General features: G+C 55.3%; 1 protein-coding gene across 1 annotated transcript; it reads left to right on the top strand.

The window, feature by feature from the left end:
* The first annotated feature begins 640 nt into the window (after positions 1–640).
* LOC116937465 (uncharacterized) lies at positions 641–20,465 on the top strand. Its single transcript, XM_076057098.1, has 9 exons — positions 641–732; positions 1,212–1,334; positions 2,734–2,822; positions 5,887–6,492; positions 9,427–9,560; positions 12,136–12,306; positions 12,418–12,750; positions 18,291–18,450; positions 20,236–20,465. The coding sequence occupies exons 1-9, from the start codon at positions 667–669 to the stop codon at positions 20,429–20,431; spliced, it is 1,878 nt and encodes a 625-aa protein (XP_075913213.1). The 5' UTR covers positions 641–666; the 3' UTR covers positions 20,432–20,465.
* The last annotated feature ends 771 nt before the right edge of the window (positions 20,466–21,236 follow it).

The raw sequence follows: 21,236 nt of genomic DNA, 5'->3' as shown, positions 1-21,236 counted from the left end.
AGTGGTGGTCTAGAGTGGTGGTGGTGGTCTATGGTGGTGGTGGTCTAGAGTGGTGGTGGTGGTCTATAGTGGTGGTGGTCTATAGTGGTGGTGGTGGTCTAGAGTGGTGGTGGTGGTCTAGAGTGGTGGTGGTCTAAAGTGGTGGTGGTCTATAGTGGTGGTGGTGGTGGTCTAGAGTGGTGGTGGTCTAGAGTGGTGGTGGTGGTCTATAGTGGTGGTGGTCTATAGTGGTGGTGGTGGTCTAGAGTGGTGGTGGTGGTCTAGAGTGGTGGTGGTCTAAAGTGGTGGTGGTCTATAGTGGTGGTGGTCTATAGTGGTGGTGGTCTATAGTGGTGGTGATGGTGGTCTAGAGTGGTGGTGGTGGTCTAGAGTGGTGGTGGTGGTCTATAGTGGTGGTGGTCTAGAGTGGTGGTGGTGGTGGTCTATAGTGGTGGTGGTCTAGAGTGGTGGTGGTCTATAGTGGTGGTGGTCTAGAGTGGTGGTGGTGGTCTATGGTGGTGGTCTAGAGTGGTGGTGGTGGTGGTCTATGGTGGTGGTCTAGAGTGGTGTTGGTGGTGGTGGTCTATGGTGGTGGTGGTCTAGAGTGGTGGTGGTGGTGGTCTATGGTGGTGGTCTAGAGTGGTGGTGGTGGTGGTGGTGCAGGTTGGGAGACGCGAGGAGGCGTGGATGGTGCTGAAGGAGATTCACGACATCAACGCCAAGGGGAGGGGCCACCCAGAGGAGGTCTACCCGGTGAGTGGGGGGGGGTGAGTGGGGGGGAGGGGTGAGGGGGGGTGAGTGGGGGGGTGAGTGTGAGGGGGGGTTGATGAGTGGGGGTGAGGAGTGAGTGGGGGGTGAGTGGGGGGGGGGTGAGTGTGAGGGGGGGGGGTGTGAAGGGGGTGAGTGGGGAGTGGGGGAGGGGTGAGTGGGGGGGGGGTGAGTGTGAGTGGGGGGTGAGTGTGAGGGGGGTGAGTGGGGAGTGAGTGTAGGGGGGGGGTTGATGAGTGTGGGTGATGGGTGAGTGGTGGGTGAGTGTCACGTGCTAGAGATTGGATGGAGTGACGTGATGCAGGAGGACGTGGAGCTGAGTGGACTTGCCGATGACTGGTACCAGCGGTGTCAAGATCGGCCTCTGTGGAGCAGGAGCCTCGTGGAAGATACTACCGGGGAGTGCCAGGCTAGGTGCATGCAAGTTCGAGTGTCCTTGTGTGCGCGTCTCTGTGAGTACGTAGGTGACAGACTTGTCCCAGCTGGGAGTGAGTCTGCCAGTACAGAGTGACCTCAATGAGCTGCAGTCGGAGACAGGGACCTGGTTCCAGAGACTCGGAGTGCGATCCCTCACTCACGTCTCACAGGCAAGCCTCAGACTCACACAGAGACCCACAGACTCACTCACACAGAGACCCACAGACTCACTCACACAGAGACCCATAGACTCACACAGAGACCCATAGACTCACAAAGAGACCCATAGACTCACACACAGACTCACAGACTCACACAGAGATCCATTGACTCACACAGAGACCCACAGACTCACTCACACAGAGACCCATAGACTCACACAGAGACCCATAGACTCACACACAGACCCACAGACTCACACAGAGACCCATAGACTCACACAGAGACCCATAGACTCACCACACAGAGACCCACAGACTCACTCACACAGAGACCCATAGACTCACACAGAGACCCATAGACTCACAAAGAGACCCATAGACTCACACAGAGATCCATTGACTCACACAGAGACCCACAGACTCACTCACACAGAGACCCATAGACTCACACAGAGACCCATAGACTCACACACAGACCCACAGACTCACACAGAGACCCATAGACTCACACAGAGACCCATAGACTCACCACACAGAGATCCATAGACTCACTCACACAGAGACCCATAGACTCACACAGAGACCCATAGACTCAGCACACAGAGACCCATACTCACTCACACAGAGACCCATAGCCTCACTCACACAGACCCATAGACTCAGCACACAGAGACCCATAGACTCACTCACACAGACCCATAGACTCAGCGCACAGAGACCCATAGACTCAGCACGCAGAGACCCATAGACTTACTCACACAGAGACCCATAGACTCACCACACAGAGATCCATAGACTCACTCACACAGAGACCCATAGACTCACACAGAGACCCATAGACTCAGCACACAGAGACCCATAGACTCACTCACACAGAGACCCATAGACTCACTCACACAGAGACCCATAGACTCACTCACACAGAGACCCATAGCCTCACTCACACAGACCCATAGACACACACACACAGAGACCCATAGATTCACTCACACAGAGACCCATAGACTCACTCACACAGAGACCCATAGACTCACTCACACAGAGACCCAGAGACTCACTCACACAGAGACCCATAGACTCACCACACAGAGACCCTTAGACTCACCACACAGAGAGCCATAGACTCACCACACAGAGACCCATAGACTCACTCACATAGAGACCCATATACTCACCACACAGAGACCCATAGACTCACTCACACAGAGACCCACAGACTCACACAGAGAGCCGTAGACTCACTCACACAGAGACCCATAGACTCACACAGAGACCCATAGATTCACTCACACAGAGACCCATAGACTCACCACACAGAGAGCCATAGACTCACTCACACAGAGAGCCATAGACTCACAATCAGTGCACTGCATTACCTATATCGGTGACCCTACGACTTTATTTCCAGGCTTTCCGAAGTCTCCCAGGCCTCTTCTCTCCGGAGCTGAAGGCCTCCACTCTGTGGCTGCTACCAATGTGGTTTAACCTCTCATTCAGGTGATGATGGGCTTCAGAATTCTCATTGTGTGGCTGGGTTGGGTGGGTGTGGAGCGGTGGTGCAGCTGTCAGCGCGCCGAGCTATCTGAACCCGTCCTGAGCCTCCCCTAGGTCGACTCGGCCTCAAATGAGTACCTGGTGCTGTGTGTAAACATCGCCACTGGGGAGACAAAGGCGGCTGGGCGTGGTAGTGGCCACCCACCCCCACGTGTACTGTGCCGGCCTTCATCGGTGCTGCTCGCTAACAGCACTTGGCCCTACAGTGGGTTGGCGAGTGTGGGAATGGGTAGGTGGGTGACTTCGTGTACTTGTGTCTCTGTGTGTTCGTGTGTCTCTGTGTGTACGTGTGTCTCTGTGTGTTCGTGTCTCTGTGTGTTCGTGTATCTGTGTGTACGTGTGTCTCTGTGTGTTCGTGTCTCTGTGTGTTCACGTGTCTCTGTGTGTACGTGTGTCTCTGTATGTACGTGTGTCTCTGTGTGTACGTGTCTCTGTGTGTACGTGTGTCTCTGTGTGTTCGTGTCTCTGTGTGTACGTGTGTCTCTGTGTGTACGTGTCTCTGTGTGTTCGTGTGTCTCTGTGTGTACGCGTGTCTCTGCGTGTACGCGTGTCTCTGCGTGTACGCGTGTCTCTGTGTTCGTGTGTCTCTGTGTGTACGTGTGTCTCTGTGTGTCCGTGTCTCTGTGTGTACGTGTGTCTCTGTGTGTACGTGTGTCTCTGTGTGTTCGTGTCTCTGTGTGTTCGTGTCTCTGTGTGTTCGTGTCTCTGTGTGTTCGTGTGTCTCTGTACACGTGTCTCTGTGTGTTCGTGTCTCTGTGTACGTGTGTCTCTGTGTACGTGTGTCTCTGTGTGTTCGTGTCTCTGTGTGTACGTGTGTCTCTGTGTGTTCGTGTGTCTCTGTGTGTACGTGTGTCTCTGTGTGTACGTGTGTCTTCGTGTACTTGTGTCTCTGTGTGTCCGTGTGTCTCTGTGTGTACGTGTGTCTCTGTGTGTACGTGTGTCTCTGTGTGTACGTGTGTCTCTGTGTGTTCGTGTGTCTCTGTGTGTACGTGTCTGTGTTTACGTGTCTCTGTGTGTGCGTGTGTCTGTGTGTTCGTGTGTCTCTGTGTGTACGTGTGTCTCTGTGTGTTCGTGTCTCTGTGTGTTCGTGTATCTGTGTGTTCGTGTGTCTCTGTGTGTTCGCGTGTCTCTGCGTGTATGCGTGTCTCTGCGTGTACGCGTGTCTGTGTGTACGTGTCTCTGTGTGTTCGTGTCTCTGCGTGTACGTGTGTCTCTGTGTGTTCGTGTCTCTGTGTGTACGTGTGTCTCTGTGTGTTCGCGTGTCTCTGTGTGTACGCGTGTCTCTGTGTGTCCTTGTGTCTCTGCGTGTACGCGTGTCTCTGTGTGTACGTGTCTCTGTGTGTTCGTGTCTCTGCGTGTACGTGTGTCTCTGTGTGTTCGCGTGTCTCTGTGTGTACGCCTGTCTCTGTGTTCGTGTGTCTCTGCGTGTTCGCGTGTCTCTGCGTGTTCGCGTGTCTCTGCGTGTACGCGTGTCTCTGCGTGTACGCGTGTCTCTGTGTGTCCGCGTGTCTCTGTGTGTACGCCTGTCTCTGTGTTCGTGTGTCTCTGTGTGTACGTGTTTCTGTGTGTACGTGTGTCTCTGTGTGTACGCATGTCTCTGCGTGTACTTGTGTCTGTGTGTACGCGTGTCTCTGTGTGTACGCGTGTCTCTGTGTGTACGCGTGTCTCTGTGTGTGCGTGTGTCTCTTTGTGTACGTGTGTCTCTGTGTGTACGTGTCTCTGTGTGTACGCGTGTCTCTGTGTGTGCAGCTTGTGTCTTTGTGTGTACATGTGTCTGTGTGTGTACGTGTCTCTCTGTGTGTGCAGCTTGTGTCTCTGTGTGTACGCGTGTCTCTGCGTGTTCACGTGTCTCTGTGTGTACGTGTCTGTGTTTACGTGTCTCTGTGTGTACGCGTGTCTCTGTGTGTACGTGTGTCTCTGTGTGTGCAGCTTGTGTCTCTGTGTGTACGTGTGTCTCTGTGTGTGCAGCTTGTGTCTCTGTGTGTTCGTGTGTCTCTGTGTGTGCAGCTTCTGTCTCTGTGTGTGCAGCTTGTGTCTCTGTGTGTTCGTGTGTCTCTGTGTGTGCAGCTTGTGTCTCTGTGTGTACGTGTGTCTCTGTGTGTACGTGTCTGTGTTTACGTGTCTCTGTGTGTACGTGTGTCTCTGTGTGTACGTGTGTCTCTGTGTGTGCAGCTTGTGTCTCTGTGTGTACGTGTGTCTCTGTGTTCATGTCTCTGTGTGTTCGCGTGTCTCTGTGTGTACGTGTGTCTCTGTGTGTTCGTGTCTCTGTGTGTGCAGCTTATGTCTCTGTGTGTACGTGTCTCTGCGTGTACGTGTGTCTCTGTGTGTTCACGTGTCTCTGCGTGTACGTGTGTCTCTGTGTGTACGTGTGTCTCTGTGTGTACGCGTGTCTCTGTGTGTACGTGTGTCTCTGTGTGTACGTGTGTCTCTGTGTGTTCGTGTGTCTCTGTGTGTTCGCGTCTCTGTGTGTACGCGTGTCTCTGTGTGTTCGCGTGTCTCTGTGTGTGCAGCTTGTGTCTCTGTGTGTTCACGTGTCTCTGTGTGTACGTGTGTCTCTGTGTGTTCACGTGTCTCTGCGTGTACGTGTCTCTGTGTGTGCAACTTGTGTCTCTGTGTGTTCACGTGTGTCTCTGTGTGTACGTGTGTCTCTGTGTGTGCAGCTTGTGTCTTTGTGTGTACGTGTGTCTCTGTGTGTACGCGTGTCACTGCGTGTACGTGTCTCTGTGTGTACGTGTGTCTCTGTGTGTACGTGTGTCTCTGTGTGTGCAGCTTGTGTCTCTGTGTGTTCACGTGTGTCTCTCCGTGTACGTGTGTCTCTGCGTGTACATGTCTCTGTGTGTACGTGTGTCTCTGTGTGTTCACGTGTCTCTGCGTGTACGTGTGTCTCTGTGTGTCCTTGTGTCTCTGCGTGTACGTGTGTCTCTGTGTGTACGTGTGTCTCTGTGTGCAGCTTGTGTCTCTGTGTGTTCACGTGTCTCTGCGTGTACGTGTGTCTCTGTGTGTGCAGCTTGTGTGGGCTGTCCTGCTGGGCTCCTGCCCAGCTAGAGTGGGCGCTGCATGCGGGCCGCGTTCGCGAGTTCCACGGAGAGACGGTGACGGGAGCACTCTTCAACTTCTCGCTGCACAACCAGAGACATGTGGCTTGTGTCTACAGAAAGGACAGGTATGGAGACAGGCACGGGGAGACACACGGAGAGAGACACGGGGAGAGACACACGGAGAGAGACACGGGGAGAGACACACGGAGAGAGACACGGGGAGAGAGACACGGAGAGAAACACGGGGAGAGACACACGGAGAGAGACACGGGGAGAGAGACACGGAGAGACGGTGACGGGAGCACTCTTCAACTTCTCGCTGCACAACCAGAGACATGTGGCTTGTGTCTACAGAAAGGACAGGTATGGAGACAGGCACGGGGAGACACACGGAGAGAGACACGGGGAGAGACACACGGAGAGAGACACACGGAGAGACACACGGAGAGAGACACGGGGAGAGACACACGGAGAGAGACACACGGAGAGAGACACGGAGAGACGGTGACGGGAGCACTCTTCAACTTCTCGCTGCACAACCAGAGACATGTGGCTTGTGTCTACAGAAAGAACAGGTATGGAGACAGGCACGGGGAGACACACGGAGAGAGACACAGGGAGAGACACACGGAGAGAGACACGGGGAGAGAGACACGGGGAGCGACACGGGGAGAGAGACACGGGGAGACACACGGAGACACGGGGAGAGACACCGAGAGAGACACACGGAGAGAGACACACGGAGAGACACACACGGAGAGAGACACGGAGAGCAACACGGGGAGACACACGGGGAGACACGGGGAGACACACGGAGAGAGACACGGGGAGAGACACGGAGAGAGACACACGGAGAGAGACACGGGGAGCGACACGGGGAGACACACGGAGACACGGGGAGAGACACGAGAAGACACACGGAGACACGGGGAGAGACACACGGGGAGCGACACGGGGAGCGACACGGGGAGCGACACGGGGAGCGACACGGGGAGCGACACGGGGAGATAGACACGGGGAGATAGACACGGAGAGACACACGGAGACACGGGGAGAGACACACGGGGAGAGACACACGGGGAGAGACACGGAGAGAGACACGGGGAGACACACGGAGACACGGGGAGAGACACGAGGAGACACACGGAGAGAGATATGGGGAGAGACACACACGGAGAGAGACACACGGAGAGAGACACGGAGAGACACACGGAGAGACACACGGAGAGACACACGGAGAGAGATACGGGGAGAGACGCACACGGAGAGAGACACGGGGAGACACACGGGGAGAGACACGCGGAGAGAGACACGGGGAGAGACACGGGGAGACACACGGGGAGACACACGGAGAGACACACGGAGAGACACACGGGGAGAGACACACACGGAGAGAGACACGGAGAGAGACACGGGGAGACACAAATAGTTGCTGTGTGGTTACTAGACTCGTGGGGATGCACCTGTACGTGGTTGCTTTGTGGTTGCTATGCCGTTGTCCGTGTGGTTGCTTGGTTCGTGAGAATCCACCTGTACGCGGTTGCTATGCGGTTGCTGTTTGCCATACGGTTGCTATGCGGTTGTCTGTGTGGTTGCTACGTGGTTGTCATACGGTTGCTATGCGGTTGCTATGTGTGGTTGCTAGGTTCGTGGGGATCCACTTGTACGCGGTTGCTATGTGTGGTTGCTAGGTGTGGTTGCTAGGTTCGTGGGGATCCACCTGTACGCGGTTGCTATGTGTGGTTGCTATGTGTGGTTGCTAGGTTCGTGGGGATCTACCTGTACGCGGTTGCTATGTGTGATTGCTATGTGTGGTTGCTATGTGTGGTTGCTAGGTGTGGTTGCTATGTGTGGTTACTATGTGTGGTTGCTAGGTTCGTGGGGATCCACCTGTACGCGGTTGCTATGTGTGGTTGCTATGTGTGGTTGCTAGGTTCGTGGGGATCCACCTGTACGCGGTTGCTGTGTGGTTGCTATGTGTGGTTCCTATGTGTGGTTGCTAGGTTCGTGGGGATCCACCTGTACGCGGTTGCTATGTGTGGTTGCTATGTGTGGTTGCTATGTGTGGTTGCTACGTGTGGTTGCTATGTGTGGTTGCTATGTGTGGTTGCTATGTGTGGTTGCTAGCTTCGTGGGGATCCACCTGTACGCGGTTGCTATGTGTGGTTGCTATGTGTGGTTGCTATGTGTGGTTGCTAGGTTCGTGGGGATCCACCTGTACGCGGTTGCTGTGTGGTTGCTATGTGTGGTTGCTATGTGTGGTTGCTATGTGTGGTTGCTATGTGTGGTTGCTAGCTTCGTGGGGATCCACCTGTACGCGGTTGCTATGTGTGGTTGCTATGTGTGGTTGCTATGTGTGGTTGCTAGGTTCGTGGGGATCCACCTGTACGCGGTTGCTATGTGTGGTTGCTATGTGTGGTTGCTATGTGTGGTTGCTATGTGTGGTTGCTAGGTTCGTGGGGATCCACCTGTACGCGGTTGCTATGTGTGGTTGCTATGTGTGGTTGCTATGTGTGGTTGCTAGGTCCGTGGGGATCCACCTGTACGCGGTTGCTATGTGTGGTTGCTATGTGTGGTTGCTGTGTGGTTGCTATGTGTGGTTGCTAGGTTGCTACGTGTGGTTGCTATGTGTGGTTGCTATGTGTGGTAGCTAGGTTCGTGGGGATCCACCTGTACGCGGTTGCTGTGTGGTTGCTATGTGTGGTTGCTATGTGTGGTTGCTATGTGTGGTAGCTAGGTTCGTGGGGATCCACCTGTACGCGGTTGCTGTGTGGTTGCTATGTGTGGTTGCTATGCGTGGTTGCTAGGTTGCTACGTGTGGTTGCTATGTTTGGTTGCTAGGTTCGTGGGGATCCACCTGTACGCGGTTGCTATGTGTGGTTGCTATGTGTGGTTGCTATGTGTGGTTGCTATGTGTGGTTGCTATGTGTGGTTGCTATGTGTGGTTGCTAGGTTCGTGGGGATCCACCTGTACGCGGTTGCTGTGTGGTTGCTATGTGTGGTTGCTAGGTTCGTGGGGATCCACCTGTACGCGGTTGCTATGTGTGGTTGCTATGTGTGGTTGCTATGTGTGGTTGCTAGGTTCGTGGGGATCCACCTGTACGCGGTTGCTATGTGTGGTTGCTATGTGTGGTTGCTATGTGTGGTTGCTATGTGTGGTTGCTATGTGTGGTTGCTATGTGTGGTTGCTATGTGTGGTTGCTAGGTTCGTGGGGATCCACCTGTACGCGGTTGCTATGTGTGGTTGCTATGTGTGGTTGCTATGTGTGGTTGCTATGTGTGGTTGCTATGTGTGGTTGCTATGTGTGGTTGCTATGTGTGGTTGCTAGGTTCGTGGGGATCCACCTGTACGCGGTTGCTGTGTGGTTGCTATGTGTGGTTGCTACGTGTGGTTGCTACGTGTGGTTGCTATGTGTGGTTGCTATGTGTGGTTGCTGTGTGGTTGCTAGGTTGCTATGTGTGGTTGCTATGTGTGGTTGCTATGTGTGGTTGCTATGTGTGGTTGCTAGGTTCGTGGGGATCCATCTGTATGCGGTGCGCTTCGAGGACTCGCGGTTTGAGTCTTGCGTCTTTGACGACGTCTCCTCCTCACGCCTCGTCTTCTCCAACTGCACCGTCATGGACACCCTCTTCATCAACACGGGTCAACCACCACCACCACAACCACCACAACCACTAGAACCACCACCACAACCACCACAACAACCACCAACACAACAACCACCAACACCACCACATCTAACACCACCACAACCACCACCACTACAACCACCACCACCACTACAACCACCACCACCACAACCAACACCACAACCACCAACACCACCACAACCTACACAACCACCACCACAACCAAAACCACTACATCCAACACCACCACAACCACCACCACCACATCTAACAACACCACCACAACAACCACCAACACCACCACATCTAGCACCACCACAACCAAAACCACTACATTCAACACCACCACCACCACAACCACCACCACAACCACCAACACCACAACCACCACCAGCGCCACAACAACCATCAACACCACCACATCTAGCACCACCACAACCAAAACCACTACATCCAACACCACCACAACAACCACCAACACCACAACCACCACCACAACCAACACCACTACATCCAATACCACCACAACCACCACCACTATAGACCACCACCACAACAACCACCAACACCACCACATCTAACACCACCACAACCACCACCACCACTATAGACCACCACCACAACAACCACCAACACCACCACATCTAACACCACCACAACCACCACTACAACCAAAACCACTACATCCAACACCACCACAACCACCACCACCACCACAACCACCAACACCACAACCACCACCACCACAACCACCACCACAACCACCACCACCACAACAACCACCAACACCACCACATCTAACACCACCACATCTAACACCACCACAACCACCACCACCACCACAACCACTACATCCAACACCACCACAACCACCGCCACCACCAGAACCAACACCACTACATCTAACACCACCACAACCACCACAACCACCAGAACCAACACCACTACATCCAACACCACCACAACCACCAGAACCAACACCACTACATCCAACACCACCACAACCACCACAACCACCAGAACCAACACCACTACATCCAACACCACATACAATATCCGCCATTCGCCACTAAGTGATGGTGCCATCACCACGGCGCCTGTGCCAGGCTAGGTGCACTTTGAGGCTACCACGTGAAGTGTCGCTCGCTGACCGGTCACGGGACAGAGCCGGGTGCCATGGGTCGACCGACTGAGATGATTGGCAGAGGCACCACCCGTGCCCCATGCAGTGCCAACTCGCTGCATTTATCCGCCCGACGCTCCGCTCGTTGTTGTGAGCGTCGCTCCACTGCCCTCACGAGCCTCCTCCACAGAGGGCGATCTTGACACCGCCGCTGGTACCGGTCCACTCAGCTCCACGTCCTCCTCTACCACATCACTCCGTCTCTCTCCAGTCCGTGTCGGGCCCGTTTAGCCCCCTCGATCCGGCCAAACAGAAGCGGCCTGGCCATGCGGTGGCTGCTGGCCATGCGGTGGCTGCTGGCCATGCGGTGGCTGCTGGCCATGCGGGCTACACGACCCCAGCCAACGCAGCCTCGCATGCCGGAGGAGCTCACCCGTGTCTCCCCCGTGTCTCACCCGTGTCTCGTGTCTCCCCCGCGTCTCACCCGTGTCTCACCCGTGTCTCACCCGTGTCTCGTGTCTCACCCGTGTCTCCCCCGTGTCTCGTGTCTCCCACGTGTTTCACCCGTGTCTCATGTCTCTCTCGTGTCTCCCCCGTGTCTCACCCGTGTCTCACCCGTGTCTCCCCCGTGTCTCGTGTCTCCCCCGTGTCTCGTGTCTCCCCCGTGTCTCACCCGTGTCTCGTGTTTCACCCGTGTCTCATGTCTCTCTCGTGTCTCACCCGTGTCTCACCCGTGTCTCACCCGTGTCTCCCCCGTGTCTCGTGTCTCCCCCGTGTCTCACCCGTGTCTCGTGTTTCACCCGTGTCTCATGTCTCTCTCGTGTCTCACCCGTGTCTCACCCGTGTCTCACCCGTGTCTCATGTCTCCCCCGTGTCTCCCCCGTGTCTCATGTCTCCCCCGTGTCTCCGCCGTGTCTCGTGTCTCTCTCGTGTCTCCCCCGTGTCTCACCCGTGTCTCCCCCGTGTCTCATGTCTCTCTCGTGTCTCCCCCGTGTCTCACCGTGTCTCTCTCGTGTCTCGTGTCTCCCCCATGTCTCCCCGTGTCCCACCCGTGTCTCCCCTGTGTCTCATGTCTCTCTCGTGTCTCCCCCGTGTCTCACCCGTGTCTCATCCGTGTCTACCCCGTGTCTCCCCCGTGTCTCACCCGTGTCTCACTCGTATCTCGTGTCTCCCCCGTGTCTCTCTCGTGTCTCATCCGTGTCTCCCCCGTGTCTCCCCCGTGTCTCACCCGTGTCTCGTGTCTCCCCCGCGTCTCCCCCGTGTCTCACCCGTGTCTCACCCGTGTCTCCCCCGTGTCTCACCCGTGTCTCGTGTCTCCCCCGTGTCTCTCCCGTGTCTCACCCGTGTCTCTCCCGTGTCTCACTCGTGTCTCACCCGTGTCTCACTCGTGTCTCACCCGTGTCTCACTCGTGTCTCGTGTCTCACCCGTGTCTCCCCCGTGTCTCCCCCGTGTCTCTCCGTGCAGATATCCCCAAATCGGCGTTTCAAGACAGCATCCTCATTAACACCTCCTTCCTCACCCGGAGGGGTGAGGAGAGGGGTGAGGAGCGGGGTGAGGAGAGGGGTGAGGAGCGGGGTGAGGAGCGGGGTGAGGAGAAGGGTGAGGAAAAGGGTGAGGAGAGGGGTGAGGAGAGGGGTGAGAAGGGTGAGGAGAGGGGTGAGGAGAGGGGTGAGGAGAGGGGTGAGAAGGGTGAGGAGAGGGGTGAGAAGGGTGAGGAGAGGGGTGAGGAGCGGGGTGAGGAGCGAGGTGAGGAGAAGGGTGAGGAGAGGGGTGAGGAGAGTGGTGAGAGGGGTGAGGAGCGGGGTGAGGAGCGGGGTGAGGAGCGGGGTGAGGAGAGGGGTGAGGAGAGCGGCAGGGAGAGGGGTGAGGAGAGTGGTGAGGAGGAGGGTGAGCGGGAGGAAGACGAGGTGAGGGAGGAGAGGCGTGGTGAGCAGACACGGGTGAGGAACTGCGGCGGGCCCAGTGCCCTGTGGATGTTCCTCACCACCACCATCGCCTCGCTCACCGGGCTCCCTGGAGCTGCGCTCACCACCCTCACCTCCCTCACCACGCGGGCTCGCACCGTCCCCCGCTTACTGGGTAAGCTCACCACGGTACACTCACCACTAGTACACTCACCACTAGTACACTCACCACTACTCACCACTAGTACACTCACCACTAGTACACTCACCACTAGTACACTCACCACTAGTACACTCACCACTAGTACACTCACCACTACTCACCACTAGTACACTCACCACTAGTACACTCACCACTAGTACACTCACCACTAGTACACTCACCACTAGTACACTCACCACTACTCACCACTAGTACACTCACCACTAGTACACTCACCACTAGTACACTCACCACTAGTACACTCACCACTAGTACACTCACCACTACTCACCACTAGTACACTCACCACTAGTACACTCACCACGGTACACTCACCACTAGTACACTCACCACTAGTACACTCACCACTACTCACCACTAGTACACTCACCACTACTCACCACTAGTACACTCACCACTAGTACACTCACCACTAGTACACTCACCACTAGTACACTCACCACTAGTACACTCACCACTACTCACCACTAGTACACTCACCACTAGTACACTCACCACTAGTACACTCACCACTAGTACACTCACCACTAGTACACTCACCACTACTCACCACTAGTACACTCACCACTAGTACACTCACCACGGTACACTCACCACTAGTACACTCACCACTAGTACACTCACCACTACTCACCACTAGTACACTCACCACTACTCACCACTAGTACACTCACCACTAGTACACTCACCACTAGTACACTCACCACTACTCACCACTAGTACACTCACCACTAGTACACTCACCACTAGTACACTCACCACTAGTACACTCACCACTACTCACCACTAGTACACTCACCACTACTCACCACTAGTACACTCACCACTAGTACACTCACCACTAGTACACTCACCACTAGTACACTCACCACTACTCACCACTACTCACCACTAGTACACTCACCACTAGTACACTCACCACTACTCACCACTAGTACACTCACCACTACTCACCACTAGTACACTCACCACTAGTACACTCACCACTACTCACCACTAGTACACTCACCACTACTCACCACTAGTACACTCACCACTACTCACCACTAGTACACTCACCACTAGTACACTCACCACTAGTACACTCACCACTACTCACCACTACTCACCACTAGTACACTCACCACTAGTACACTCACCACTAGTACACTCACCACTACTCACCACTAGTACACTCACCACTAGTACACTCACCACTAGTACACTCACCACTAATACACTCACCACTACTCACCACTAGTACACTCACCACGGTACACTCACCACTAGTACACTCACCACTAGTACACTCACCACTACTCACCACTAGTACACTCACCACTACTCACCACTAGTACACTCACCACTAGTACACTCACCACTACTCACCACTAGTACACTCACCACTAGTACACTCACCACTAGTACACTCACCACTACTCACCACTAGTACACTCACCACTAGTACACTCACCACTAGTACACTCACCACTACTCACCACTAGTACATTCACCACGATCCACTCACCACTAGTACACTCACCACTAGTACACTCACCACTAGTACACTCACCACTACTCACCACTAGTACACTCACCACTACTCACCACTAGTACACTCACCACTAGTACACTCACCACTAGTACACTCACCACTAGTACGCTCACCACTACTCACCACTAGTACACTCACCACGGTACACTCACCACTAGTACACTCACCACTAGTAAACTCACCACTACTCACCACTAGTACACTCACCACTAGTACACTCACCACTACTCACCACTACTCACCACTAGTACACTCACCACTACTCACCACTAGTACATTCACCACGGTACACTCACCACTAGTACACTCACCACTACTCACCACTAGTACACTCACCACTAGTACACTCACCACTACTCACCACTAGTACACTCACCACTACTCACCACTAGTACACTCACCACTACTCACCACTAGTACACTCACCACTACTCACCACTAGTACACTCACCACTAGTACACTCACCACTAGTACACTCACCACTACTCACCACTACTCACCACTAGTACACTCACCACTAGTACACTCACCACTACTCACCACTAGTACACTCACCACTACTCACCACTAGTACACTCACCACTAGTACACTCACCACTAGTACACTCACCACTACTCACCACTAGTACACTCACCACGGTACACTCACCACTAGTACACTCACCACTAGTACACTCACCACTACACACCACTAGTACACTCACCACTACTCACCACTAGTACACTCACCACTAGTACACTCACCACTACTCACCACTAGTACACTCACCACTAGTACACTCACCACTAGTACACTCACCACTACTCACCACTAGTACACTCACCACTAGTACACTCACCACTAGTACACTCACCACTACTCACCACTAGTACATTCACCACGATACACTCACCACTAGTACACTCACCACTACTCACCACTAGTACACTCACCACTACTCACCACTAGTACACTCACCACTAGTACACTCACCACTAGTACACTCACCACTAGTACGCTCACCACTACTCACCACTAGTACACTCACCACGGTACACTCACCACTAGTACACTCACCACTAGTAAACTCACCACTACTCACCACTACTCACCACTAGTACACTCACCACTAGTACACTCACCACTACTCACCACTACTCACCACTAGTACACTCACCACTAGTACACTCACCACTACTCACCACTAGTACATTCACCACGGTACACTCACCACTAGTACACTCACCACTACTCACCACTAGTACACTCATCACTAGTACACTCACCACTACTCACCACTAGTACACTCACCACTAGTACACTCACCACTAGTACACTCACCACTTGTACACTCACCACTAGTACACTCACCACTAGTACACTCACCACTACTCACCACTAGTACACTTACCACTAGTACACTCACCACTACTCACCACTAGTTCACTCACCACTAGTACACTCACCACTAGTACACTCACCACTACTCACCACTACCCACCACTAGTACACTCACCACTAGTACACTCACCACTACTCACCACTAGTACACTCACCACTAGTACACTCACCACTACTCACCACTAGTACACTCACCACGATACACTCACCACTAGTACACTCATCACGGTACACTCACCACCATTACACTCACCACTAGTACACTCACCACTAGTACACTCACCACTAGTACACTCACCACGGTACACTCACCACTAGTACACTCATCACGGTACTCACCACTAGTACACTCACCACTAGTACACTCACCACCACTACACTCACCACTAGTACACTCACCACTAGTACACTCATCACGGTACACTCACCACTAGTACACTCACCACTAGTACACTCATCACGGTACACTCACCACTAGTACACTCACCACTAGTACACTCACCACTCTGGTGTGCTGTGTAGTGGTGTGGTGGTGTAGTGGGGTGCTGTGTAGTGGTGTGCTGTGTAGTGGTGTGCTGTGTGGTGGGGTGGTGGTGTGCTGTGTAGTGGTGTGCTGTGTAGTGGAGTGGTGGCGTGCTGTGTAGTGGTGTGCTGTGTAGTGGTGTGCTGTGTAGTGGTGTGGTGTGTAGTGGTGTGGTGTGCTGTGTGGTGGTGTGCTGTGTAGTGGTGTGCTGTGTAGTGGTGTGGCTGTGTGGTGGTGTGGTGTGCTGTGTAGTGGTGTGCTGTGTAGTGGGGTGCTGTGTAGTGGTGTGCTGTGTGGTGGTGTGCTGTGTAGTGGTGTGCTGTGTAGTGGTGTGCTGTGTAGTGGTGTGGCTGTGTAGTGGTGTGCTGTGTGGTGGTGTGGTGGTGTAGTGGGGTGCTGTGTAGTGGTGTGCTGTGTGGTGGAGTGGTGGTGTGCTGTGTAGTGGTGTGCTGTGTAGTGGTGTGCTGTGTGGTGGTGTGGTGTGCTGTGTAGTGGTGTGCTGTGTAGTGGTGTGGCTGTGTGGTGGTGTGGTGTGTGGTGGTGTGGTGTGCTGTGTAGTGGTGTGCTGTGTAGTGGTGTGCTGTGTGGTGGTGTGGTGTGCTGTGTAGTGGTGTGCTGTGTAGTGGTGTGGCTGTGTGGTGGTGTGGTGTGCTGTGTAGTGGTGTGCTGTGTAGTGGTGTGCTGTGTAGTGGTGTGGCTGTGTGGTGGTGTGGTGTGTGGTGGTGTGGTGTGCTGTGTAGTGGTGTGCTGTGTAGTGGTGTGCTGTGTGGTGGTGTGGTGTGCTGTGTAGTGGTGTGCTGTGTAGTGGTGTGGCTGTGTGGTGGTGTGGTGTGCTGTGTAGTGGTGTGCTGTGTAGTGGTGTGCTGTGTAGTGGTGTGGCTGTGTGGTGGTGTGGTGTGTGGTGGTGTGGTGTGCTGTGTAGTGGGGTGCTGTGTAGTGGTGTGCTGTGTGGTGGAGTGGTGGTGTGCTGTGTAGTGGTGTGGCTGTGTGGTGGTGTGCTGTGTAGTGGTGTGGCTGTGTGGTGGTGTGGTGTGTGGTGGTGTGGTGTGCTGTGTAGTGGTGTGCTGTGTAGTGGTGTGCTGTGTGGTGGAGTGGTGGTGTGCTGTGTAGTGGTGTGCTGTGTAGTGGTGTGGCTGTGTGGTGGTGTGGTGGTGTAGTGGAGTGGTGGCGTGCTGTGTAGTGGTGTGGCTGTGTGGCGGTGTGGTGTGCTGTGTAGTGGTGTGCTGTATAGTGGTGTGCTGTGTAGTGGTGTGCTGTGTGGTGGAGTGGTGGTGTGCTGTGTAGTGGTGTGCTGTGTAGTGGTGTGGTGTGCTGTGTAGTGGTGTGCTGTGTAGTGGTGTGGCTGTGTGGTGGTGTGCTGTGTAGTGGTGTGCTGTGTAGTGGTGTGGCTGTGTGGTGGAGTGGTAGTGGCGTGATGTACAATGGTATGAGGCGCCGTGGTATGCTGTGTGGTGGTGTGGTGTGCTGTGTGGTGGTGTGCTGTGTGGTGGTGTGCTGTGTGGTGGTGTGGCTGTGTGGTGGTGTGCTGTGTGGTGGTGTGGTGTGCTGTGTGGTGGTGTGCTGTGTGGTGGTGTGGCTGTGTAGTGGTGTGGTGTGCTGTGTGGTGGTGTGCCTGTGTGGCGGTGTGGTAGTGGCCTGATGTACAATGGTATGAGGCGCCGTGGTATGCTGTGTGGTGGTGTGGTGTGGCTGTGTGGCGGAGTGGTAGTGGCGTGATGTACAATGGTATGAGGCGCCGTGGTATGCTGTGTGGTGGTGTGGTGTGGCTGTGTGGCGGAGTGGTAGTGGCGTGATGTACAATGGTATGAGGCGCCGTGGTATGCTGTGTGGTGGTGTGCTGTGTGGCGGGGTGGTAGTGGCGTGATGTACAATGGTATGAGGCGCCGTGGTATGCTGTGTGGTGGTGTGCTGTGTGGCGGGGTGGTAGTGGCGTGATGTACAATGGTATGAGGCGCCGTGGTATGCTGTGTGGTGGTGTGGTGTGTGGCGGAGTGGTAGTGGCGTGATGTACAATGGTATGAGGCGCCGTGGTATGCTGCGCTGGTATGCACAGGCGCGGTGCTGCTGGCGCTGGGCGTGCTGTCTGCCCTCCCGGTGTGCGCCGTGGGCGAGGCTCCCACTCTGCTGCTGCTCTGCTGCTCCTCGGGGCTCACCCTGCCGGCCTGCGCCTCACTCCTCACCATCTCCAGCGAGGCCTACCCCACCCGCACGCGGTGAGCACAATTGTGGGTGGGTGAGCGGGTGGGTGAGCGGGTGGGTGGGTGAGTGGATGAGTGGGTAAGTGGGTAAGTGAGTAGGTGAGTGGGTGAGTGGGTAAGTGAGTAGGTGAGTGGGTGAGTGGGTAAGTGAGTGGGTGAGTGGGTAAGTTTGTGAGTGGGTGAGTGGGTAAGTGGGTAAGTGAGTAGGTGAGTGGGTGAGGTGAGTGGGTAAGTGAGTAGGTGAGTAGGTGAGTGGGTGAGTGGGTAAGTGAGTAGGTGAGTGGGTGAGTGGGTAAGTGAGTGGGTGAGTGGGTAAGTGGGTAAGTGAGTAGGTGAGTGGGTGAGTGGGTAAGTGAGTGGGTGAGTGGGTAAGTGGGTAAGTGAGTAGGTGAGTAGGTGAGTGGGTAAGTGAGTAGGTGAGTGGGTGAGTGGGTAAGTGAGTGGGTGAGTGGGTAAGTTTGTGAGTGGGTGAGTGGGTAAGTGGGTAAGTGAGTAGGTGAGTGGGTGAGGTGAGTGGGTAAGTGAGTAGGTGAGTAGGTGAGTGGGTGAGTGGGTAAGTGAGTAGGTGAGTGGGTGAGTGGGTAAGTGAGTGGGTGAGTGGGTAAGTGGGTAAGTGAGTAGGTGAGTGGGTGAGTGGGTAAGTGAGTGGGTGAGTGGGTAAGTGGGTAAGTGAGTAGGTGAGTAGGTGAGTGGGTAAGTGAGTAGGTGAGTGGGTGAGTGGGTAAGTGAGTGGGTGAGTGGGTAAGTTTGTGAGTGGGTGAGTGGGTAAGTGGGTAAGTGAGTAGGTGAGTAGGTGAGTGGGTAAGTGAGTAGGTGAGTGGGTGAGTGGGTAAGTGAGTGGGTGAGTAGGTAAGTTTGTGAGTGGGTGAGTGGGTAAGTGGGTAAGTGAGTAGGTGAGTGGGTGAGGTGAGTGGGTAAGTGAGTAGGTGAGTAGGTGAGTGGGTGAGTGAGTAAGTGAGTAGGTGAGTGGGTGAGTGGGTAAGTGAGTGGGTGAGTGGGTGGGTGGGTGAGTGGGTAAGTGAGTGGATGAGTGGGTAAGTGGGTAAGTGAGTAGGTGAGTAGGTGAGTGGGTAAGTGAGTAGGTGAGTGGGTGAGTGGGTAAGTGAGTGGGTGAGTGGGTAAGTTTGTGAGTGGGTGAGTGGGTGAGTGGGTAAGTGAGTAGGTGAGTGGGTGAGTGGGTAAGTGAGTGGGTGAGTGGGTAAGTGGGTAAGTGAGTAGGTGAGTGGGTAAGTGAGTAGGTGAGTGGGTGAGTGGGTAAGTGAGTGGGTGAATGGGTAAGTGGGTGAGTAGGTGAGTGGGTGAGTGGGTGAGTAGGTGAGTGGGTAAGTGAGTAGGTGAGTAGGTGAGTGGGTGAGTGGGTGAGTGGGTAAGTGAGTAGGTGAGTGGGTGAGTGGGTAAGTGAGTGGGTGAGCGGGTGAGTGGGTGAGTGAGTAGGTGAGTGGGTGAGTGGGTGAGTTTGTGAGTGGGCGAATGAGCGAGTGGGTAAGTGGGTAAGTGAGTAGGTGAGTGGGTGAGTAGGTGAGTGGGTAAGTGAGTAGGTGAGTGGCTGAGTGGGTGAGTGGGTAAGTGAGTAGGTGAGTGGGTGAGTGGGTAAGTGAGTGGGTGAGTAGGTGAGTGGGTGAGTTTGTGAGTGGGTGAGTTTGTGAGTGGGCGAATGAGCGAGTGGGTAAATGAGTGGGTAAGTGAGTGAGTGGGTGAGCGAGCAAATGAGCGAGCGAGCGGCTGGGTGGGTGCGTGGGCGAGCGAGCGAGCGAGCGGGCGGGCGAGCGAGCGAGCGTCTCTCCCGGTGTGATGCGGCAGGGCGGGGGCGCTGGGCCTGCTGGCTGCGTGCGGCCGCGTGGGCGAGCTGCTGGGTGCCGTGGTGGCGTCCCCGCTGGGCGGCGTTGGTGCCGGCCAGCGGCTGCTGCTCTCCCTGCTGCTCGCCCCACCCCTGCTGGGGGCGGCGGTCGCAGCGCTGAGACGCGGGAACGGCAAAGAGCGCCGGGAGATCAACTGAGAGAGAGAGACACGTGGGGGGACACGGACACACGTGGGGGGACACGGACACACGTGGGGGGACACGGACACACGTGGGGGGGACACGGACACACGTGGGGGGACACGGACACACGTGGGGGGACACGGACACACGTGGGGGGACACGGACACACGTGGGGGGGACACGGACACACGTGGGGGGACACGGACACACGTGGGGGGGACACGGACACACGTGGGGGGGACACGGACACACGTGGGGGGGACACGGACACACGTGGGGGGACACGGACACACGTGGGGGGGACACGGACACACGTGGGGGGGACACGGACACACGTGGGGGGGACACGGACACACGTGGGGGGACACGGACACACGTGGGGGGACACGGACACACGTGGGGGGGACACGGACACACGGGAACACAACAACAACAACAACCGCCATTCACCACTAAGTGGCGGTGACATCACCACGACGCTTGTGCCAGGCTATGTGCACGTTAAGGCCACGTGAAGTGTCGAACGCCCGCCGGCAGGAGGTCACGGGACAGACTCAGGCACTCCGCTCGTCGTTGTGAGCGTCGCTCCTCCGCCCTCCGTTGTTACTGCAGCGCGACTGCCTCCAACAGCCCAGTAGCAGCGTCCATCACGAGCCTCCTCTACAGAGGCCGATCTTGACAACGCTGGTACCAGTCATTGGCAAGTCCACTCAGCTCCACATCCTCTTGTACCGCATCACTCCATCTCTTCTCTAACCCATGCTGCGCCCGTTTAGCCCCCTCTATCTGGCTGACCCAGCCAACGCAGCCTTGCCTGCCG

Source organism: Petromyzon marinus, chromosome 79 (assembly GCF_048934315.1).
Source record: "Petromyzon marinus isolate PM22_M1 ecotype Great Lakes invasive population chromosome 79, UKy_Petmar_22M1.pri1.0, whole genome shotgun sequence".
Lineage (NCBI taxonomy): Eukaryota > Metazoa > Chordata > Hyperoartia > Petromyzontiformes > Petromyzontidae > Petromyzon > Petromyzon marinus.
The sequence above is the reverse complement of the archived record's forward strand: the minus strand, read 5'-3'. Positions and strand labels throughout refer to the sequence as shown.

Coding starts and splice junctions, on each gene's coding strand:
- LOC116937465 (XM_076057098.1), top strand. CDS start 667: ATGGTGCTGAAGGAGATTCACGACATCAACGCCAAGGGGAGGGGCCAC. Junction 1,335..2,733: donor CCCTCACTCACGTCTCACAG/GCAAGCCTCAGA, acceptor CTTTATTTCCAG/GCTTTCCGAAGTCTCCCAGG. Junction 18,451..20,235: donor GCCTACCCCACCCGCACGCG/GTGAGCACAATT, acceptor GTGATGCGGCAG/GGCGGGGGCGCTGGGCCTGC.